Source organism: Sinocyclocheilus rhinocerous, unplaced genomic scaffold (assembly GCF_001515625.1).
Source record: "Sinocyclocheilus rhinocerous isolate Xijiao unplaced genomic scaffold, SAMN03320098_v1.1 scaffold4546, whole genome shotgun sequence".
Classification (NCBI taxonomy): domain Eukaryota; kingdom Metazoa; phylum Chordata; class Actinopteri; order Cypriniformes; family Cyprinidae; genus Sinocyclocheilus; species Sinocyclocheilus rhinocerous.
The window spans coordinates 148,687-168,263 of record NW_015636193.1 but is presented as its reverse complement, the minus strand read 5'-3'; the positions used below and the strand labels follow the sequence as shown (position 1 = coordinate 168,263).

General features: G+C 37.1%; 1 protein-coding gene across 1 annotated transcript in view; it reads left to right on the top strand.

The window, feature by feature from the left end:
* The window catches only part of LOC107747718 (protein diaphanous homolog 3-like), a gene marked incomplete at its 5' end in the record, with an annotated part of 198,992 nt that overhangs the window by 50,041 nt on the left and 129,374 nt on the right, over nucleotides 1-19,577 (top strand). Inside the window, one exon of the mRNA XM_016562315.1 lies at nucleotides 8,947-8,955. Coding sequence (XP_016417801.1) covers nucleotides 8,947-8,955 — 9 coding nt within the window. The remainder of the gene's footprint in view (nucleotides 1-8,946; nucleotides 8,956-19,577) is intronic.

Genomic DNA, 19,577 nt, shown 5'->3' with positions numbered 1-19,577 from the left:
ACGCATAAGCCTCCTTTGAATAAATATAGCCAAAATCCGTTGCCATGACTTATCGCGAGAGGCAAAAGGTTACGTTTTAATCGCATAACATTGGTTAATAGAAACGCCGTCATTTCGCAATACTTTTTTATCGGCATTTATAAAATATCGCCAAAGTTTTGCGCAAATCTGTTATGGAAACACGCCTACTGATACGGCTGACTGCCCTCAGCCTATACAACATTTGACCCTTACTACTAACATAACACACCGTCATAGCACTGTTAGCTGTGTGCTTGAGGAGTAAAAGTGTGCACGTGTTTCTACTTCTAAATTGTGTTTAACCCTCAGTCTCCTATTGCACTGTTCTTTTTGTGTGCAATATAGTATTAATTTATATGTGGTAAAAGTTTTTTTTCTTCTTTTTCAAAGTGAACTTGTGAATTGAAACGCCATCAAATGGCGTCTCTGGGTTGTACATGTCATGCTTTGCTTTTTTAAGTCCAGTGGATATTGTTGTGTGAACCCCGGCGAACATTTATGAGTAAAACAATGTTTTGATAATGCTTAAGCAATGCAGCTATATAGTTTTCACAAGACCTGTGTGTTTGTTTGTGTTTTTGTGCCTGTGTTTATTGATAAGAAAACTGCTTTGTGGTTCTTGTCATGGAATAAGAAGAGATTGTGACATTCTACAGAGTCATATTGTGACTTTTAGAAGTCAAAATTTCTTCCTCAGTCTAAAATTATTTGTTGAAAAGATGTAAAACTTATTTTTTATAAGACAGATGATTTGAACACGAGGTCCCATATTTACTCATAACCAGAATGAAACACCAAAATGATGAATAATGAGAGTGAAACGTGAGAAACTTTACACAGAAGATAGCAGCAGCAAAAAAAAACAAACAGCCAGTTTAATTCTAAGGGGGTGGAAAGTGGTCAGAAACTAAGTTGTAAAACTTAAGACTTTTTTTGTGCTTAAACCTTAACTTAAACTATAAGTGAATCTTGAAGTAAAGCAAAATAAAATAACTGGAATAATACTGGTATAACCCCTTAAATGTTAATAGTGTGTGTACTTAGAACTTTCTTTTTCTCACTTGTAGTGTTGAAGTATGTGTCAGCTCTAGAGTTTGTAGTTAATGATAAAAAAAGGAAAATCAGTTCATAATTTTATTTTTGGGTGCTTTGAAAGAACTGCTCTCTTAATAGCTGAGATGATGAAATAAAAAAAAAAGCATGTTAAAACATTATTTAAAAGTTAATCTTGGGTCATGACGCTGCTGCTGTCCAAATGCTGCAGCTTTAATATTTCATAGTTCCCTGCAGAGAAGGAATATGAGAGAGCTTACCAAATCTTTAACCTCACTTTATTTGTCTCGGTTATTCTATTTTTTTGTAATACAGTCATCCATCTATCCAAAAACAAGGCTGAATACATAACATGTAGGCCTATATTTCAAACATGTATTGTAATAAACAAACAATAGACTTACATGCTCCCTCATTTCTGTCACTTTAGTTTAGCAGGATATTTAAGAGTGCTTTTACTTGTATCTATCTTTTATAAATTTTTTGCCACCATGGAAGAATTTTGGTCATCCCACATGTAGCAGCAGCATAAAAAAACAAACAGCCAGTTTAATTCTAAGGGGGTGGAAAGTGGTCAGAAACTAAGTTGTAAAACTTAAGACTTTTTTTGTGCTTAAACCTTAACTTAAACTATAAGTGAATCTTGAAGTAAAGAAAAATAAAATAACTGGAATAATACTGGTATAACCCCTTAAATGTTAATAGTGTGTGTACTTAGAACTTTCTTTTTCTCACACTGAAGTATGTGTCAGCTCTAGAGTTTGTAGTTAATGATAAAAAAACGAAAATCAGTTCATAATTTTATTTTTGGGTGCTTTGAAAGAACTGCTCTCTTAATAGCTGAGATGATGAAATAAAAAAAAAAGCATGTTAAAACATTATTTAAAAGTTAATCTTGGGTCATGACGCTGCTGCTGTCCAAATGCTGCAGCTTTAATATTTCATAGTTCCCTGCAGAGAAGGAATATGAGAGAGCTTACCAAATCTTTAACCTCACTTTATTTGTCTCGGTTATTCTATTTTTTTGTAATACAGTCATCCATCTATCCAAAAACAAGGCTGAATACATAACATGTAGGCCTATATTTCAAACATGTATTGTAATAAACAAACAATAGACTTACATGCTCCCTCATTTCTGTCACTTTAGTTTAGCAGGATATTTAAGAGTGCTTTTACTTGTATCTATCTTTTATAAATTTTTTGCCACCATGGAAGAATTTTGGTCATCCCACATGCTTTTGTCTCAGTTTCTGATGCTCTTTCTCTTAGTGTTTTAATTAACGTATTGTTGGAATGAGAAATGTACATTTCTACTGCCAAAACAAAAACGGATGAGACGGTAGTCATAAAGTTATTATGGTGAACTAGATTTTTACATTTTCTGAAGCAAATATGAGTGTTTTTTTTTTTACACGTGCAAAACTAACTGTCATGTGTGTTGTGGGTGGTGGCAGACAATGGTTTCTAGCGTTCAGAAAGAACTCGAAGAAGCACAATGGATTGGAACAGCATGCAGGGGTCTTGAGAGACATTTTTAAAAAATGTTAATGTTGACATGGCATGCATAAAAACGCAACGCTCATGGTGGGACGCTCGGATAACAACTGCCAAAGTTGTCTGAGTGTGTATGCGTGTATGGCTATTGTGGTGCTTCAATGAGAATGCATGCAAAGATGCAACTTCGCAGAGAGGATGCATGTGTATAAATATATATACTAGATATTTTATCTATTATTTATGTAATTTATTTATTTATTATATATGTGTGTGTATATATATATATATATATATATACACCAGTAAATCAATACTACTCCTAACACCCAGGACTGTATGTTGCCTCAGGAAAGGCTGTTGATTTCCAATTTCCATGCTCATTAAAATGAAATGTGCCCTTTCCACTCTGTTAATTATGACGCTCTGCCAAGTTACTGTTGCGAACACGTACGCGCACTCGCACACACTCATCTCGACCTCAGATAATTATTAGAATTCGCCTCAGCATGTGTCATCTTGTGTATAAATGGAAAATATGAATATATAATTTTCTGCTTTTCTTGTCTTTTCTCTTTTTAGGTAATTTTTCAGTCTTTCATTTGCTGTAATTTCATGCTCGTCTCTTCTGATAGACATGGGAGCTGTATATTCTAAGGGCGTAGAAGGCACTCACTCTTTATTCAAGTGTCAAAAGCTTTTTTTTTTATATATTTAACTGGATGAAAACACTTTAAAAACTCATTTTAAACCTTTTTAATATCTGTCTGTAATCTGTCTAAAAGTCTTTTGGTGCATGTTATGATGCCTACTGCAGTTTAGAGAATAGAGTCTGAGCTCCAAAAAGCTCCCTCACCATACCTTTCTTCACATCTCTGTCTTTCTCTGTGTCCATTCTGGACTAGAAAAATATGTGTGCTGTCAGTTGTTCCTGGTTGGAGGCTCAGCTCTGGTGCTTGGGAGAGATCAGAAGGGATGATTTGTGGTGGCTTGTCTCTCCCAACACTACCAAAAACCAAAACGGATGTACTTCTAACACTTACAAAATCTAATTTATCTTTTCAAGTGGCTCTCAGAAATGCATCTTGCATCTTGAGATTTGATTTTCTTTCTGCCTGCCATTCATCTTCCTCACTTATTTTTCTTTTGGGGTATATAAGTGTGGCTTATCGTGGTCAACTTAAAATCTTAAAACCTATTTAAGAACTGTTTTCAACATTGATAATAATAAGAAATCTTTCTTGAGAGCCAAATCAGCATATTTAAATGTTTTCTGAAGGATTGCTGCTGAAAATTCAGCTTTACAATAACAGGAATAAATAACAGAACATTTTAAAATACATTAAAATAGAAAACAGTTATTTTAAATGATAATACTTTGCAGTATTACTGTTGCACTGCACTTTTTGAGCAAATAAATGCAGCCTCAGTGAGTATGAGACTTTTCAAAAACATTAAAAATCATAATTATAATAATAGAGTGAGCTGAGGCCGGGCTAGCGTGAGCTGAGGCGGCGTGGTCGAGAACGGCGCTCCCGGCAGATGCGACGAATGAGCGGCAACCACATGTGACGACCCCGGGCTGGACTCCGCTTCGTCCACGGTGAAAGTTGATGTATTCCCTCAGCGACCAGCACAGATCAGCTCTAGGCATGACGAAGCGGATATCGTCCTCTTTTGGAAGACCAAACAAAGTAGTTTCGCTTTCACAACGAAACACACAGCGTCTTCACGACATGGCTGCAGCGTCAACAATACTACAGTGAGAATAAAAGTTACACCTTCTTTCTTTGCGTGAACATTTGGGCGGCGTTATGCAAATCTTCCCACATAGTGAGGTAGATATGTGGGGGCGTGTTAGAACGAGCCGTTTTAGGTAGGTGTGGCTGACTCTGAACTTTTATGAAGAATATCTCTTTGGATTTGAGACTTTAGTCTTTGCAACTTTACAGATCTTCTTTATGCACCAAGAGCTTGTAACACTCCAAAGAGAAAGGAAAAATTGAAATCGCATCATATGACCCCTTTAAATAATGCAGCTTATGGTAACAATAAATATTGATTAATGAAGCATTGCCATTGAGATACATCAAGATACATTTAACTGTCCTCGAACTTGACTTTTAGTCTTTATAACAAATATGATTGATTTCTGGGACAGAATGTTCATCATCTCCACATCGCCTATTTAGCACTTTCCTGATCAATTCCCAATGTATAAATCCAGTTTGGCATACATTTCCCCCCATTTATTTTTTATTTTTTTATATATTCCATTTCCTGCAAATATGGCCCATTAAAATATGTGATATAAAATGTCTAGTAGCAGCTGCTCTAAGTCTCCAGTCTGCTTTATCCCGTCAGCCACCTAATTATCAGAAACATAACTATCAGAGCACGTAAAGATGGGAAAAAGAACGGGAGATAAAGGAGGGAGGGTGTTATTCTCGTCTTAGCAAATTTCTCATTGAAACTCCACACACGCTTTCTACTTCTCCATACTTGCGGTCCTGTGACATTATCGGTGGCTGCAACATATAACAGAAAAGCTATAGCTTATTTTTGCCTTCGATTAAATCTCATATCTCTCATAAAGCAATTTTCTCATAAAACACAGATAATACATGACTGGGAAAGTCTCCAGCAGAGAGGATGGTCTGTGCATTATGGATGTGTTGCCACCGCTTGGCCTTCTCTCTCTGAGGAATAGAATTAAACTCGTGTCCCATAGCTCATAGCGGTTCAGAGGCAGAAAACGCATTGGTATGAATAGAGAGGGTGTTTGTGATCCAATCAAAGCAGTACATCACCTTGACAAGGGCACTAGTCGGGTCCCTAAACCCACGTGCACAAAGACAATGGCGCACACTCATATACACGCCAAATATCTGATAAAAACTGAATAAAATGAAACCACTGATATTATGAACACAGCGCCGGTTGTCTTGGGAACCAGACGTGAAGCCTATCTGGAAGTGATCTACATTATAAACATTTCCCACCTTCAAGGTTGTACGTTTGGATTTCGAATACAGCCATTCGTGTTCCTGAAGAGCATTTCAATCTCTTTTTATGCTCATTTGGGAGGTATTTCTTTGTAGTATTAAATTTATTCAGCCGATAGACCTTAAATGAGGACTATTTCCTCTGATCTGAACTCAATAATTGATGCAGGCAGTTGTGTTTCTGTGAATTGAGAGTTGGAAACAATCCATTCCAAACAGAAAAGGAAAAACATCCCTCTTCAGAGAGGTAGAACTTTTTAACATTCTCTTCAGGGAAACCGACAGGTCTGAGATAATGCTCATTGTGGCTCGTTCCTCCAAAGCACCGGTCTCATTTTCTGCTCCCTGAGGTGTCTTTTGCTGATAGAGATCTTCAGTGCTGTCTGCCTTGATATACTCACCGTGGGACAATGAGACCGCCATTTTAAACAGATATATATAAAATATTATTAAATATTATTATAATATTTATTAATATTTTGAATTATCTTTTTTCATTTTTTCCCCATTTTAATCTTAGTTTAATAATTTTATGTGCTTTTGCATTTTCATTCATTTTATTTTATTTTATTTATTTTTATTTTTATTCATTTTTTTGGTTTATTTTAGTAATTTTAGTACTTCGTCTTAAAAACAACAACAACAACAAAAAAACACTTGTCCCTTTTAGACTTGTACTGTATTCATTTGCTGCTTGTTTTTATAAAAAAAAACACACTTGCTTTCTAATCTTTTTGTATTCTATCTGTTTTCTTTTCATTTATTATACAATTAACAAAAGCAAAAAAGACCTCTAACACTAGCTTGCTCTATTCTTTTTCTATTCTATCGGTTTTCTTTTTATTTATTGTATTATTTAAAAAACCCTTGCTACGTGTACTGCGTTAAGCTAACTGAGACTTGTTATAGCACTTGTATATCATTGCTCTTTTATTGATTTTGATTGCTTCCATTGTCCTCATTTGTAAGTTGCTTTGGATAAAAGCGTCTGCTAACTCACTAAATGTAAATGTCTTAAATTTGTTTTGTTTCAGTTAGTTGCCAAGGCAACATTTCTAATTTTTGTTTGTTTTCTTTTTCATCTAATATTTAAGTTTTATTTTACTGCAGCTTTATTTCAATTAATTAAAACTATTTTTAATAGTTTTAGTTCTCAGTAACAATACTGGTCAATGCCTGAGGTAGAACTTTTTAACATTCTCTTCAGGGAAACCGACAGGTCTGAGATAATGCTCATTGTGGCTCGTTCCTCCAAAGCACCGGTCTCATTTTCTGCTCCCTGAGGTGTCTTTTGCTGATAGAGATCTTCAGTGCTGTCTGCCTTGATATACTCACCGTGGGACAATGAGACCGCCATTTTAAACAGCCTTTGATCAGATAAAAACATTCAGGAGGTATACATTTGGTTTTCCTCTTGTTTTCCCTGCATTTTTGGCTCGCTGCTTCTATTTATATGGCACTTCATTTGGCGTGGAAAATACGGGTTTATTTTAGTTGCAGGGGGAATTTCTGTCTTCATAGCAGGCTGATATGTGGGAGAGACGGCCTTCTGTGCAACACTGTTAATCTCACCAAGGAGAGACACACAGGTAGAGATGGAGACTCTTCCATCCTCCAAAAATGTAAAGCACACCTCAGGGGATCTGAGGAGGCCATTCATCATGTAGACGCTGAACAAAGATTTCAGTATGTGAAATGTTCATCATTATTTGTATACCTGCCATGCTCATTTTTTAGGCTTGAAGCCACCTTCAGCCCCTTTAAAGATAACAAAAGGCTTTGTAAGTGTTGTAAGCGTGTATTCTAAGTGTAGCATCACTGTTACTATTACTCATACTTCAGGTGGATTTGAACAAGCCCCTTTTGTATTCATGTCCTGTACAGACATGAATGACACTGAAATCTCTTGGGTTATTCAGAAGTATACAGTTACTAAGTTTTGGTGAATGATAAAACCGGCAACAAATAAATAAATAAACTCCTATAGATTTGTATTTAAGCAGGTCCTCAAGCAGTATCTATGAACCAGAATATCATTAGGATGAGCTTGTTTTGCATATCAGAATTGTGGAAGGGCAACATTTCTAATTTTTGTTTGTTTTCTTTTTCATCTAATATTTAAGTTTTATTTTACTGCAGCTTTATTTCAATTAATGAAAACAATTTTTAATAGTTTTAGTTCTCAGTAACAATACTGGTCAATGCCTAGTTATTTTTTACAGGTAAATGAGAAATGTATGTGCGATATTTAAATTTTTGTAAATTACAAAATACTGTAGAGGATTTTTTGTTGTATAACTGCATGCAACATGTCGAATTGTCTCTTCTATTTTTTTGAGGTACAGACATGACAGACATGATATTTTCAATAATGTGAGTTTTGTGGAGAAGTGTACTATTACTTTCTAAGCTATGTTTACTTGGCAGGTGATAAAACAGGCTAAAAAGTCCCATAGATTTTGTTTATACAATGACATTGAATGTCCAATGGAAGTTGCTTTTGTGTTCCACTGAAGAAAGTAAGTCATACATACAGGTAAATGACAGAATTTCAGTTTTAACTGAAGTTTCTCTTTGAATAAAAACTTATGTAAGTGCAATAGTCAAACAGTGTCAATAAGCACAAAATATTGCTCTTATTTTGCCCTGTGATTGCATGTAGCATGTTACACTGACTCCTATCTTTCTTCTGATTGCTTGGGCTCCCAGGTTGGCAGTTTGAGTAAGTGCAGGTCGGCACGAGTTAATCAGTCCGGCTTGGCCTGCAGGTTATCACTCTAATCGTGAATTAAAGAGAGGCTAATGACGCAGTGCTGGCGGGTTCCTGATCCCTGCTTTTTTTTTTAAACCATCCCCAGAGATGCTGAAGACTAATTGTAATTTTCTTAGCACAGTTTTCTGAGCATTTGTTTTAGCACAGGTACAGAGGTGAAGGATTGTGTTTGTTCAAGAGGCCACACTGAAGATGCCAGACGAAATTGCCTTATATCACCTAGGTCAAGTTGTTTCTGAGAATTCTTGCAACATTTTTGCTTAGAAATTGTTCGGCATTATATATAAGCCACGTCTTTTGTGCTGTTCCGTAACCTTAGTTTGAAAAACGGCACTAGGGTGACTTGTCTAGTCCCAGCTTTTATATATATATCCGCCCTGCACTGTCTATGGGGGTAAATTAGAACTTTTTAATAGCCTTTTAACTGAATTACACACTGCAGACGGACAACTGGCTAACTCACTTAGCTCCCAGCTCAGAGTTTTTATTTCAGTACAAAGCATGACAGTCCATATGGCTACCTGCTTCTAACCAACAATCCCTCTCTCTTTCTCTCTCTCTTTTATTGCATGCCCTGCTGTCTGCTTGCTGGAACAGAAGCCAAAGGTCAGTTTGCTTTTTGCTTGCTCTTTCCATTTCTCTCTCTTTTCATTGTTTTTTTCTGCTCTGTCTTTTAACACAACACCGGTCCAATGAGTCATTCACTGACGTTTCCTCATTTGCCATTTGAAGTGCACTCATTTCTCACATCTTACCCACAGGCCAGCCGTGTACCAGCCATTATGGTGGGGCCTCTGACTAACTTCATTAGCTTGTGTTTAAATGTCAAAGGCTCTTTTTTTTCTAAGCACATCAATTTAAGAGCTCACATTATTGTCATTATGTTTACACTCGCAACCTTTTTCCCAGGTCAGCAGGGGTCTTGATGGATGCGCCTCCGTGTCCATGCTCATTTGTGTGAGTGTGAGAGAGATTAGAGTGGACAGATATTTCACACTTTCAGAGTTAGTTAAATTCAACGATAGATCCATCTCACCTTTCATGGCAGATGCTTTCCCACCGGTCATTCGGTCCACAGACCCGAACACAGCTGCAGCCGTCCTCGTCTTCTCCTCGTACCTGCGGATGCCTGTTTTCTCCCTCATTTCCTGTCAGTACTGTGATGAGTGTTTATGACCAGAGTGAATCGGCAGCCGCTCTGGTGTTGTGCCAGCTCTCTCCAGCTGTGGGCACACAAGTCATTTAAATGTCAAACTGGCCCCATCATGGCACAACCACCATGTCCTTTCTGTCAGCACTGGGTTTACAAGGGGCTGTGTGTGTTTGGTACCTTTCATTCCTCCTGCTAAGTTCCTGTTTATGATTTTTTAAATAGGATTTTGCACCATGCCATTTTTCTTTGTTTTTTTAGTGCTAGTTGGACACAATGTAGAGCAAGTTTGTGCAATAAGTGTGCGTTTGGTACTTTATATTTGTATCTTATCATTATGCTACCACAGTGAATAATGGGATATGTTCACTACCGTTCAAAAGTTTGGTGGCCGTTTTTAGAGCCCAGGAACTCAAAGGACTTTCATTTTATTTATGAAAATGTATTTCTGGATTAAGTAATTATTATTTAAAAAATTTATTTAGATACTGTATTAAAGGCAAGGTAGGTGATTTGGTTCAAAAACTTTTTTTGTTATGCTGGTTGAAAGTCACTTCACATCCTGAAAGCGATCAGTAAGTTAAGTGGTTTAAATGTATTTATATGTATTTATCATCTGTGGAAGGCATATGACCATAAAATGTTTGACCAGTCAGATTATTCGGTCTGAGGACTATGATAGGCTGTCCTACCTGCCTGTCAACATGTATATTTGCATACCTTTGTGCACCCCGTTCGTGCAGACATGATACGTCATCAGTGCGTTCCATTACGCTATTCCAGATCGAGCGAGAATGGAAGGTGTTATTAATGTAATATTACGTGCTTTGTTCTGTAATGCTTTCTCACCGGTGAATGAGACATGAGTTAATCTGACAGCATTGCATTCAACCCTCCACCAACGCAGTCTCTCATCGTGTTGCTGGTTAGCCTCTGGTCTGCCTGTGCGCGTTCATGTGTTTTGAAGGAGCCGTGGCATTGCAGAGTGATTTGCAGGGAGGGTGGGATCTTATGCTTTCAAATCTAGCTTGCTATTGCTAGCCTTTCCGAAATGGCCTACCCTACCTTTAAAGAAGCACTCCAATTAATACTCCAACTCACGTTTTAAATAGGAAAAATATAGAAACATTTTTGGTCATTTTTGAGCGAGATGCTAATGGTCTAATCCGATTCAATTATCTATGCTAAGCTGCAGCTAAAAGTGCTATGCCAGACCTGGAGATCAGCTGAATGGATTCGAAAACGGTAAAACTCAACTGTTTAACTCTAGGGGAGTTGGAAAATGAGCCTATTTTCAAAAATAGTGGAGTGTTCCTTTAATATTCTATTAAATTTTTGAATGTGTATTTATAAATGTATTTATTTATAAAATAAAATTACACAATAAAAACATATATAATATAAAATATGGAATAATTACAATTTTTCTAAATGTTTTTAAAAGAAGTCTCTTACGCTCACCAAGGCTGCCTTTTTTGTCTAATATACAGTAAAACAGTAATATTGTTAAGTATTCTTACAATTTAAAATGTTTTTTTTTATATATATATATTTTAAAATGTGTTTTATTCCTGTCATTTTGATCAATTTAATGCATCCTTGCTGAATAAGTGTTAATTTCTTTAAAAAAAAAAAGTCTTACTGACTCCAAACTTTTGAACAGTAATGTGCAGTAGTTTTGTGACGTTAGCCTGTTGTCTCAAAAAAACTTTAATTGTATTTTCTGGCAAGCTTTATAGCCAGTTTAGGCTATTCCTTATCAACGGTGTACAGAATGTTTACATCCTAAATTATACAATCAGCAGTCACAATTTAAACAGAATTATGGCCAATACCAATTTATTTCCACCATGATTGAGTAATTGGCATGCCCCCAGTTTGAAAAGTCAGTACTCATTTATGCATCATTCTGAAATATCATTCTGACTAGATTTAACCTGGTAACCACCCACAAATCGCATTCCCAAACTAAAATCGAGACCGTTTTGAAGTCTTTGCATTACAAGACTTTGAAATTGATATTTGGAAAAAAGACACTTGGCAATTTGTTGCCCTCCAGTCAGAATGAATTACTGTCATAAAGAAATAGTTATAAAGGCTTAAATGTGTTGTAAAGTTATTAGAAGTTTATTTGCATGAACTTAATGACAAAAATAGGAAATTGGCTGTATTGCTGTTTAGAAACGCAGTGGAGCTAAAGCCACATCTTCTAAGCATTCATTCAGTCTGTTGTGTCTTATTGTCAGGCCTGTTAATGTTTGGTTGTCCCCTTCTCACATTCACACCTCCTCTCTGACCGGGATATGTCTCTAATTGTGATTCTTTTGTCTTTATTATATTTACTGACACCTCTCTCTTCAAGCTGTTTCAGTGCTAATCCGAGAACACTTTGTTGGTTTGAAGGATTGTTCTGGTTTGCAGAATTGGACAGAAAACGGATCTAGCATGCTAATGCAAAGTATTTGAACTGCAGAATTAATTTCCATGTTTGAGGGTTCCAGTATTGTGTGCGCTTCAATACCGCTGAAGGCCTCTTGTACAAGGTCAGATTGAAGAAACAGTATTGCTCTGGATCAAGGTAGACAAGGCCGGTTATTTCACAAATATTGTGTTTTTATCATTACATGAACTGGCATGAAGACCTTGAAACAAGGCTGCTCACTCAGAGGTTGGTCAATAGCATTCTTCCTTTGAAGTCAGACTCTTTCTGCTTATGTAGTGATTGCTCAACACACTCCATCACATGTTCTCTATCTCACATATTGTTCATATTCAGTTACTCATTTGGTTAATTTGTAGAGATGGACAATAAACAATGTTTTGACTATCATTTCTGCCACATGTTAGATAATGGCCATTTCAACCACACACACACATTCCAGCTGTGTTTAAAAATAGTATGCCTTTTTAAGAACACTTAGTAGCTTTAAAATGTGTATATTTTAAATAATAAATGTTTATTTTGTTATATTATAGTGTTTCATATTATATATTAATGTTTCATATTATATATACACATATGATTTTATATATTATAATACTTTAATATATAATACTTTAAAATACTTTGCTTTATATTATATATTCTCTAATTTAAAATATGTATTTATCTTTTCGATGGGGCTTTTGCCGTTAGTATTTTTTTAGTAAAAGTATTTTTTATTTATTAATTTTATTTTGTTTGTTTATTTTTATAACCTTTTAAATGATAGTTTTAGATATTATTTTACATAGCATTATTGACCCAAAGCTTTTGAATAGAATAAAAAATATATATATTTTTCCCACTCCTGGCACACACCACTACAAGGCAAGTTGAGAGACAGACAGCATGAGAGAGGATGTTGTCTTGTTCTCCTTTATTAAATCTCAATCAAAGAAATGCATTGCTGCTTTTAGTTTTTTTGATAATTAGCTTCACACGCCCTTTCAGACTGAATCTGAGTGGCAGGGTGGCCAAGAGAAGGCAACAACATCTGTTTATATTTGTGCCATTCAGACAGTTATTAAAAGCCATTTTTAGAGAGCCCAGCACGAGGCCAAATTGCTGGCACAGTTGGATGAAGACAGACAAATGTTAAAGCTGGCATGGACCAAACACAGACAGCCTGATCAGAGTGCCACTGTAGAAAAGGGCAGGACCACTAACAGAGAAACATCACTCATTCACACGAACTGTGCAGTTTGTTCTACTTTGTGGAGCAGGTGTCATACCGAGTTTTTGATAAAAAATCAGACAAATACAGATATATAGCAAGATGGCTTTTCAAAACACTACTTATTTAGTGAAAGCCCATTTTGTTTTTGCTTTATGGGGATTGTTTTCTAACGGATACACTGTTCTTCTGCCGTTCTGCTAGCACTGATATTTTTCTAGTTTTTGAGTTGATTTTGTGGGACCACAGACATCACAGAAATTCAGTGCTTAATCGCACCTCTCCATTGTGACACCAATTTCGACCCATCTGTGGAAGAAGGGAGATTGATTTTAAAGGATAAGTGTAGCTTGTTGAGGTTAAGTGTTGATGCTTTTGAAAGAGGACAAGGCCGGTGTAAACGGAGGGAGAAACTAACTGGACTCTTGGGAATCCTACAGTCTAGTCTCACACATCGGAAGTTTTTGGAAAATGCTGTGAGCTCTTGCTGTCTCCGGGGAGCCCCTTGCAGATAATTTTGTCAGTAAATAAAAACAGAATGCTCAAAGGCATCTTTTTGTGTGAAAGAAGATGACATAACAGGAGGAGATGGCAGAGGAGTGAACTGGTGATAGTTCCTATGTTTTTGCCAGAGGGCTGAAATCCGTCAGCCTCAGAGGCCCATCATCAATCACTGCACTTCTGCACTGCAGTCCTTTGGAGCTCCGCTGATTTAGTCTGGACTTACAGTATCAAGTTGTCACGTAACATGACTGAACCCTACTCAAACAACAGGCTTTCAGCATGATCGAATAGGTCGTCAGAAATAGGAAGCCCTTTGAAAGCCAGCGCTCACAGCTTGTACAGGTGATTGTGCTCTTAAGCTTTCATTCCACTATAGGTGATACATCAATGTGGTTTTTAAAACATCTGTCTCTGCGCAGTTTGATGTCTTTACATTTCTCAAGCAGGTACATGAAAGCATTTTAGTGAAAATATCGAGGCTGTGAAATTTTGGATGTGTAAGTGTCTGGATAATTTTGATTCGGCGCACATTTCTGCAGCTCTTCAAAGAGGCTGTCAGTCATAATTCATCTGGTGAGTTACTACACACATTTAGCTCACTCATTCCAATGCATATGGTTTCTGTGCAACCCAGTTTAACAGACATACAATGACGTGAACAAGCCTGCTAAAACGCCACAGTCTTAACACTAGAACTGCCAGGGGTCGCTGTATACCTAAAAGCGCCAGCGGGTAAATTTTACCCACGCACATGACAGCTGTTTTTGAATGAAGAACATATAAGGAAGTAAATACATATTTGGGTGGTGTAATAGGCTATTATAATACAATGTCATTAATCAATATATTAAGATAACCTATGTTATTTAAATTACTAAAATAGCCTATAGACAATAATGAGCAATAATAGGCCTATTCACCACATTGCATATGATGCGAAGACAAATTCAAGCGCACAGCTTCACCTAATTAATTATTCATTTGTTTAGTTGTATCATTTATAATTTCAATTATACAAGAAGAACAGCAATAAACTTCGGGTAATCAAAAAAATAAAGTTTTATTCATTACATCAGATAAATTGATCTGGTTTTATCTAAACAGTTTTTAACAACGGGATTGTAAATCAAACAATTTTAGTAAAGGTCAGTGACTGGGAGACTTGAATGTTTTATTAAAAATCTTTTATGTACGTTTTAAAAACAGCCACGGGTAAAATTTACCCCGTGGCGGTTCTAGTGTTAAAGAGCATTCACGCTGATAGCGATTCACAGTGACAAAGTGACTGGAGGTCATTAATTTTCAATGAGAGTTGGCAGTGTGGGGCTGGATGCATCTTTCTGTCTGTCTCTGTCTGTCTGTCTGTCTACACACACACAATGAAAGCTTATGGGGTCCAAATATATGATGTAAACCAAACCATCACCACTAATGCTCTTTATTTTCAAAGCGCGTTTCTTTTTTGTTAGTGATCTGTGTCCCGATGCTGTTGGATACTGCTCTTGAGCAGGAGCACTTACTAACAACCCACGGCAGAGACTTGGCGACCTCCAGCGATTTTTTATCACTGTCAGCTTGAATGCCCTTTAACAGTAGATCGGCATGATTAAAATATTCAGGATTCAACCATGAGACTTTACGGTCGCTTGTAGTCGTAAAACGTCGGTGAAGACCTTGTTATCAATCAGAAAGAGCAAACGCCTCACCTGTGCCTCCAGGGTTTGGTGTGGACTCTCACAGATAATGACTGCTATGAAATTTCTGTGGAGTTGTGCCGATTTCCCCCCTCTCCATGTCACACTTAACCATGACATTTAATTTCACCTGGGGAAGCCAGGTAATGGAATTGTTTATTAGATGGCCGCACCACGATGGATTTCCGAGGGGGCAGGGGTTTTAAGACTTGTCCCCTTCTCCTGCTCTCCTGGAGGCCTCTAAATTGGTTGCTGTTGAATAGCCTTCCTGCCTTTTATTTCCCTTTGGCTTTGCGGGATGTGGAACTGCATCCCTAATGCAGCATCAGAGAGGCCTCACACTGAACTCGCTGACTCTTTTGCACCTCTGCTCCACGACGACTGCGCCATTCGCACTCCCTGCGCATACGACTCACTGATTCAAGGTCAACTTCAAAGCACCTTGGAGAAAAAAGAATAGGAGGATTTAGCATTTTTTGAAAAATTAAGGGAATACTAAAATGCTGTTTCTTGTCTCTGCTCCTTCCAGACAAAAGATATACAAGATTGTCATAGGTTACCCAGATTTTCCAGACAGTGATTCACCTTTGTTCTTTGAATTGATTGTTGATTTTGAGGACTTGGCGAAGAATAGACTGGCAGCCCTTTTTTGCTCTCCATTTAAATTAACTGTTTTTATGCATTTCAACTCCGAAATTCACCCTTGGCTCTCTTTGCATCTCATTACATTCATATCTTGATCAAGGATGCCTCAGAACATTTTTTTTTGCTTTGGCTTTTAGTTAAAATGAATTTTCTTTTTCTGTAAAAATCTTCACCTCTGCCACTGCTTAGCCTGTGGAGAGCATATTTAAATCACACTAAATGCTTTTCCCTGGTGTAGATTGTCATTACAGAGCTGTAAAACCTCCTGAGTCAAACCATTTACGCCCCCAAACTAACCACAACAGCAGAAGCCAGCAGAACAGAAGACAGCGATGAAATTTGCACAACCTCTTTCTTGTTTTTGGTGTTGTGTGCTGCATGATTGTGAGTAATAGAAGAGAAAGATATTATACTGAAAAGTGTAATTTCACACAACCCAGTTCTTGCATCCTCCCTCCCAAGTGCGCTTGGGGTTCGGCATGGCTGCTTGTGCTCACCGATGTGCTCACCAACCTTGATTGTCGAGAGCAGCTCCCTTGTTTGCCATACACACCTGCACACATCACCAACTGTGGAGTGTGGACATGTGCTGATTATAGATAGATAGATGGATTTATATATCTGAGCGCTGATCCTGTGTTCCAATTTACTGCCAATCGTGCTGTCTCTTTGTTAGCAGATGGTAATTTTAATCTAATCAATGGCTGCTTCTGTATTATTTGTTAATTTAGCCAAATGTTGTGACTGTAATTGCCCCATCATACCTTGTAGGAGAAGTTTATCAGGGATCTGATAGCAAGCATTTGTGCAGCGGTGTGATTAGAGGGTTTTGTTCTGCCCGGTTGTTGCGTTTACCTTTGGTACAGCATATCTTATCATGTTAATTGGATCACCGAAGACTGATGAGCACTTCAGTGGACACTGTGCTGCTGTCCCCCACGCCCTCCGATTGAGAAGCTCAGGCTTAATGGAGGAGAAACGCACAGCCCATTATTAGAGGCATCCACTCAGCCTCGCTTACGCCACTCTTTCTCTCTGCCTCATCTGCCTCAGCTCTTTTCAAACACTGCTAATTGTGTAGATGTGTGTTGTTCAGGTCAGGCAACTAGGACATGATCTCTCATCCAGATGACACTGGTGTCCTTTAAAGAGAGAAGGGGAATGGAGGCCTAATTTTCATTCTCAGTGACCAAAATCATTTTTAGTCCACATTATATTCATGGACTTGCTGTTTATGTACATCAGCCACAGGCTATATGAGCAATATCACACAAGTAGCCATGTGATATGGCTGTAAAACCCTCTTTTGTGTGGAACTATTTCCTTCTGCCACAGATTAAAATCTCAAGTTGACAGTTTAACAGCTGAGCCCAAGCCTCCGTTACTAATTCGAAAACATCACTTTAGAACTAGTAATGAAGGAATGTTTAGTTGCTTGATTGAAAGCTTATTATATCACTGTATTAAAAGCTCACTGTATTATGTAGAGTATTATAAGAGAGAGATGGACTGAGAGTGTGATTACCTGCACCTGATACAACATTCATTCTTCAGCTCATTGTCGCATTCAGAATAAAACATCAGTTTGAATGTCCGCTGAGGAAAGCGATATCTTTGTCGTACTATCCTTTCATCTGTTAAGGGTGATTTCCGATGACAGCGCTGCTCAGTGCATTTGTTGGCTGCATCTTACAAGGTGTTGTTGACAGTAAAAGTAACTTACTTGTTTACAACAGCGTTTTCGTCTCTTTCAATATAAAAGTCTTTATTGTGGACTCACTCATAAAAACAGTCTCGTCGCCATCTAATGGTGGAACAATGTAACTTATTACCATCACGAACACACACACGTTTCCCAATACTAAATACTATTATTAAATACTACTATTATTTATATAATGTATTATTTATTGAATAATAATATTTAATAAACAACAGCAGCCATCATAACAGTTGCTGGGCAATTCAGTCAAAAGTGCAAAGGCAGCGCTCTGATATACATCATTAAAGATCCCCTATTATGCCATTTTTAAAGTTCCTAATATTGTTTTGGGAGTCTCTTACAATAGGTTTACATGCATGCAAGGTCAAAAAACACTCGAACACTCAATAGAAAATATAAACATCAATTATTAATCATACTTACAGATGAATTCAGTAGGGCCAGCTGGTCCAAATAAACTGTATTGAGCCATCTTTCAAGAGCAAGCTTTTTGTGAATCCCGCGTTGAACTCCCAGAGATTACAGAAGCTGTCGTCAATAAAATGACAGGAAAACAAAAAAGATTGGGGTTGTACTGCTGTGGAAAAAAAATAATTTTAACCACTGATTCTTTGCAAGCCTCATCATTCGGAAGTGAAAATAAAACAAATTTACTTTCACAGCGTTTTCTCGACATGTTTACCACATGAACAAGCTACAGTGTTTGAGGCTGGGTCAAGTATTCGGCAGTAATTCGAATTACTGACGACTCGTTTCGGCTGTTCAGAGTCGATTCTTACTTTTGGGAGACAATAACTTTATTTATCATGCACTTTGCAGATCGTTTACATTCATATACAGCTACATTACACACTGCATGAAAGGCAATGTTCGAAATGGCATAATAGGGGCACTTTAAAGTTAAAGAAAATATAACGTGATGAGATTTTGCCCTCAGCCAAAACTATTGGATCTGGAACAAATAATAGATTGAGACCAAAGACTGCCCGTTAGATTTACCCAAAACTAATATACCTCATATATATCTCATGTTTAACCACTAAATAGACATCAAAGCCAGCAGCAAATTCCAGAAGATCTGGCCAAGGTAAGGCTGCTCTCGGCAGGTTCATGGACACTGAATGGCCGCTGACACCCTGGAGCTCACATCTCTGAAAACTTTGAAGCAAATAGACATTATCTTTATTAACAAACCGCATATTTGAAGTCAAAACAAGTACATTCTCACCTAAAAAATTGTTAACTACATTCTGTGACAAAAACAGTATTATTTATTATTTACTCGTGTGAAATAGCACAAGCAGAGTGATACAAGCGGTGAAATGATTGGAGCGCAGTTATTACTAGAATATTGCACTCCTCTCAGCCAATCAGATTTGAGGACCAGAAAGGACTGTTGTATAAAATGAAATGAGCCACACTTGGAGCAGTTTCACTCACTGCATTATTTGTTTATGTCTCTCTCTCTCTATCCATGCTGGTGCCACAATTGCGAGAGGATTCAACCAGTGGTGTTGGCCTACAACCTTGAAATCAAGCGAGTACTTTCATTTCAGTGAGAGTAATCAGGCGTCTAACCACCATAATATCCAACATGCATAACAAAATACATTTCCTCTGTTTTCCAGATCACCATTAAATCAAGTACGAGGTTACTGCAGCAAACACAAATAAATTCACCCACTGGATGGAATTTTCAATGTAATGTAATGTAATAAAATAAAATAAAATAATAAATACTTTAAAGGTTTTTACACTATATATAATATAATATTATACTATACTATATTATATTATAATGTAAAGTATTATAATTTGTATATTATTTAATACTATTATATTTAAGTTTTTTTTTT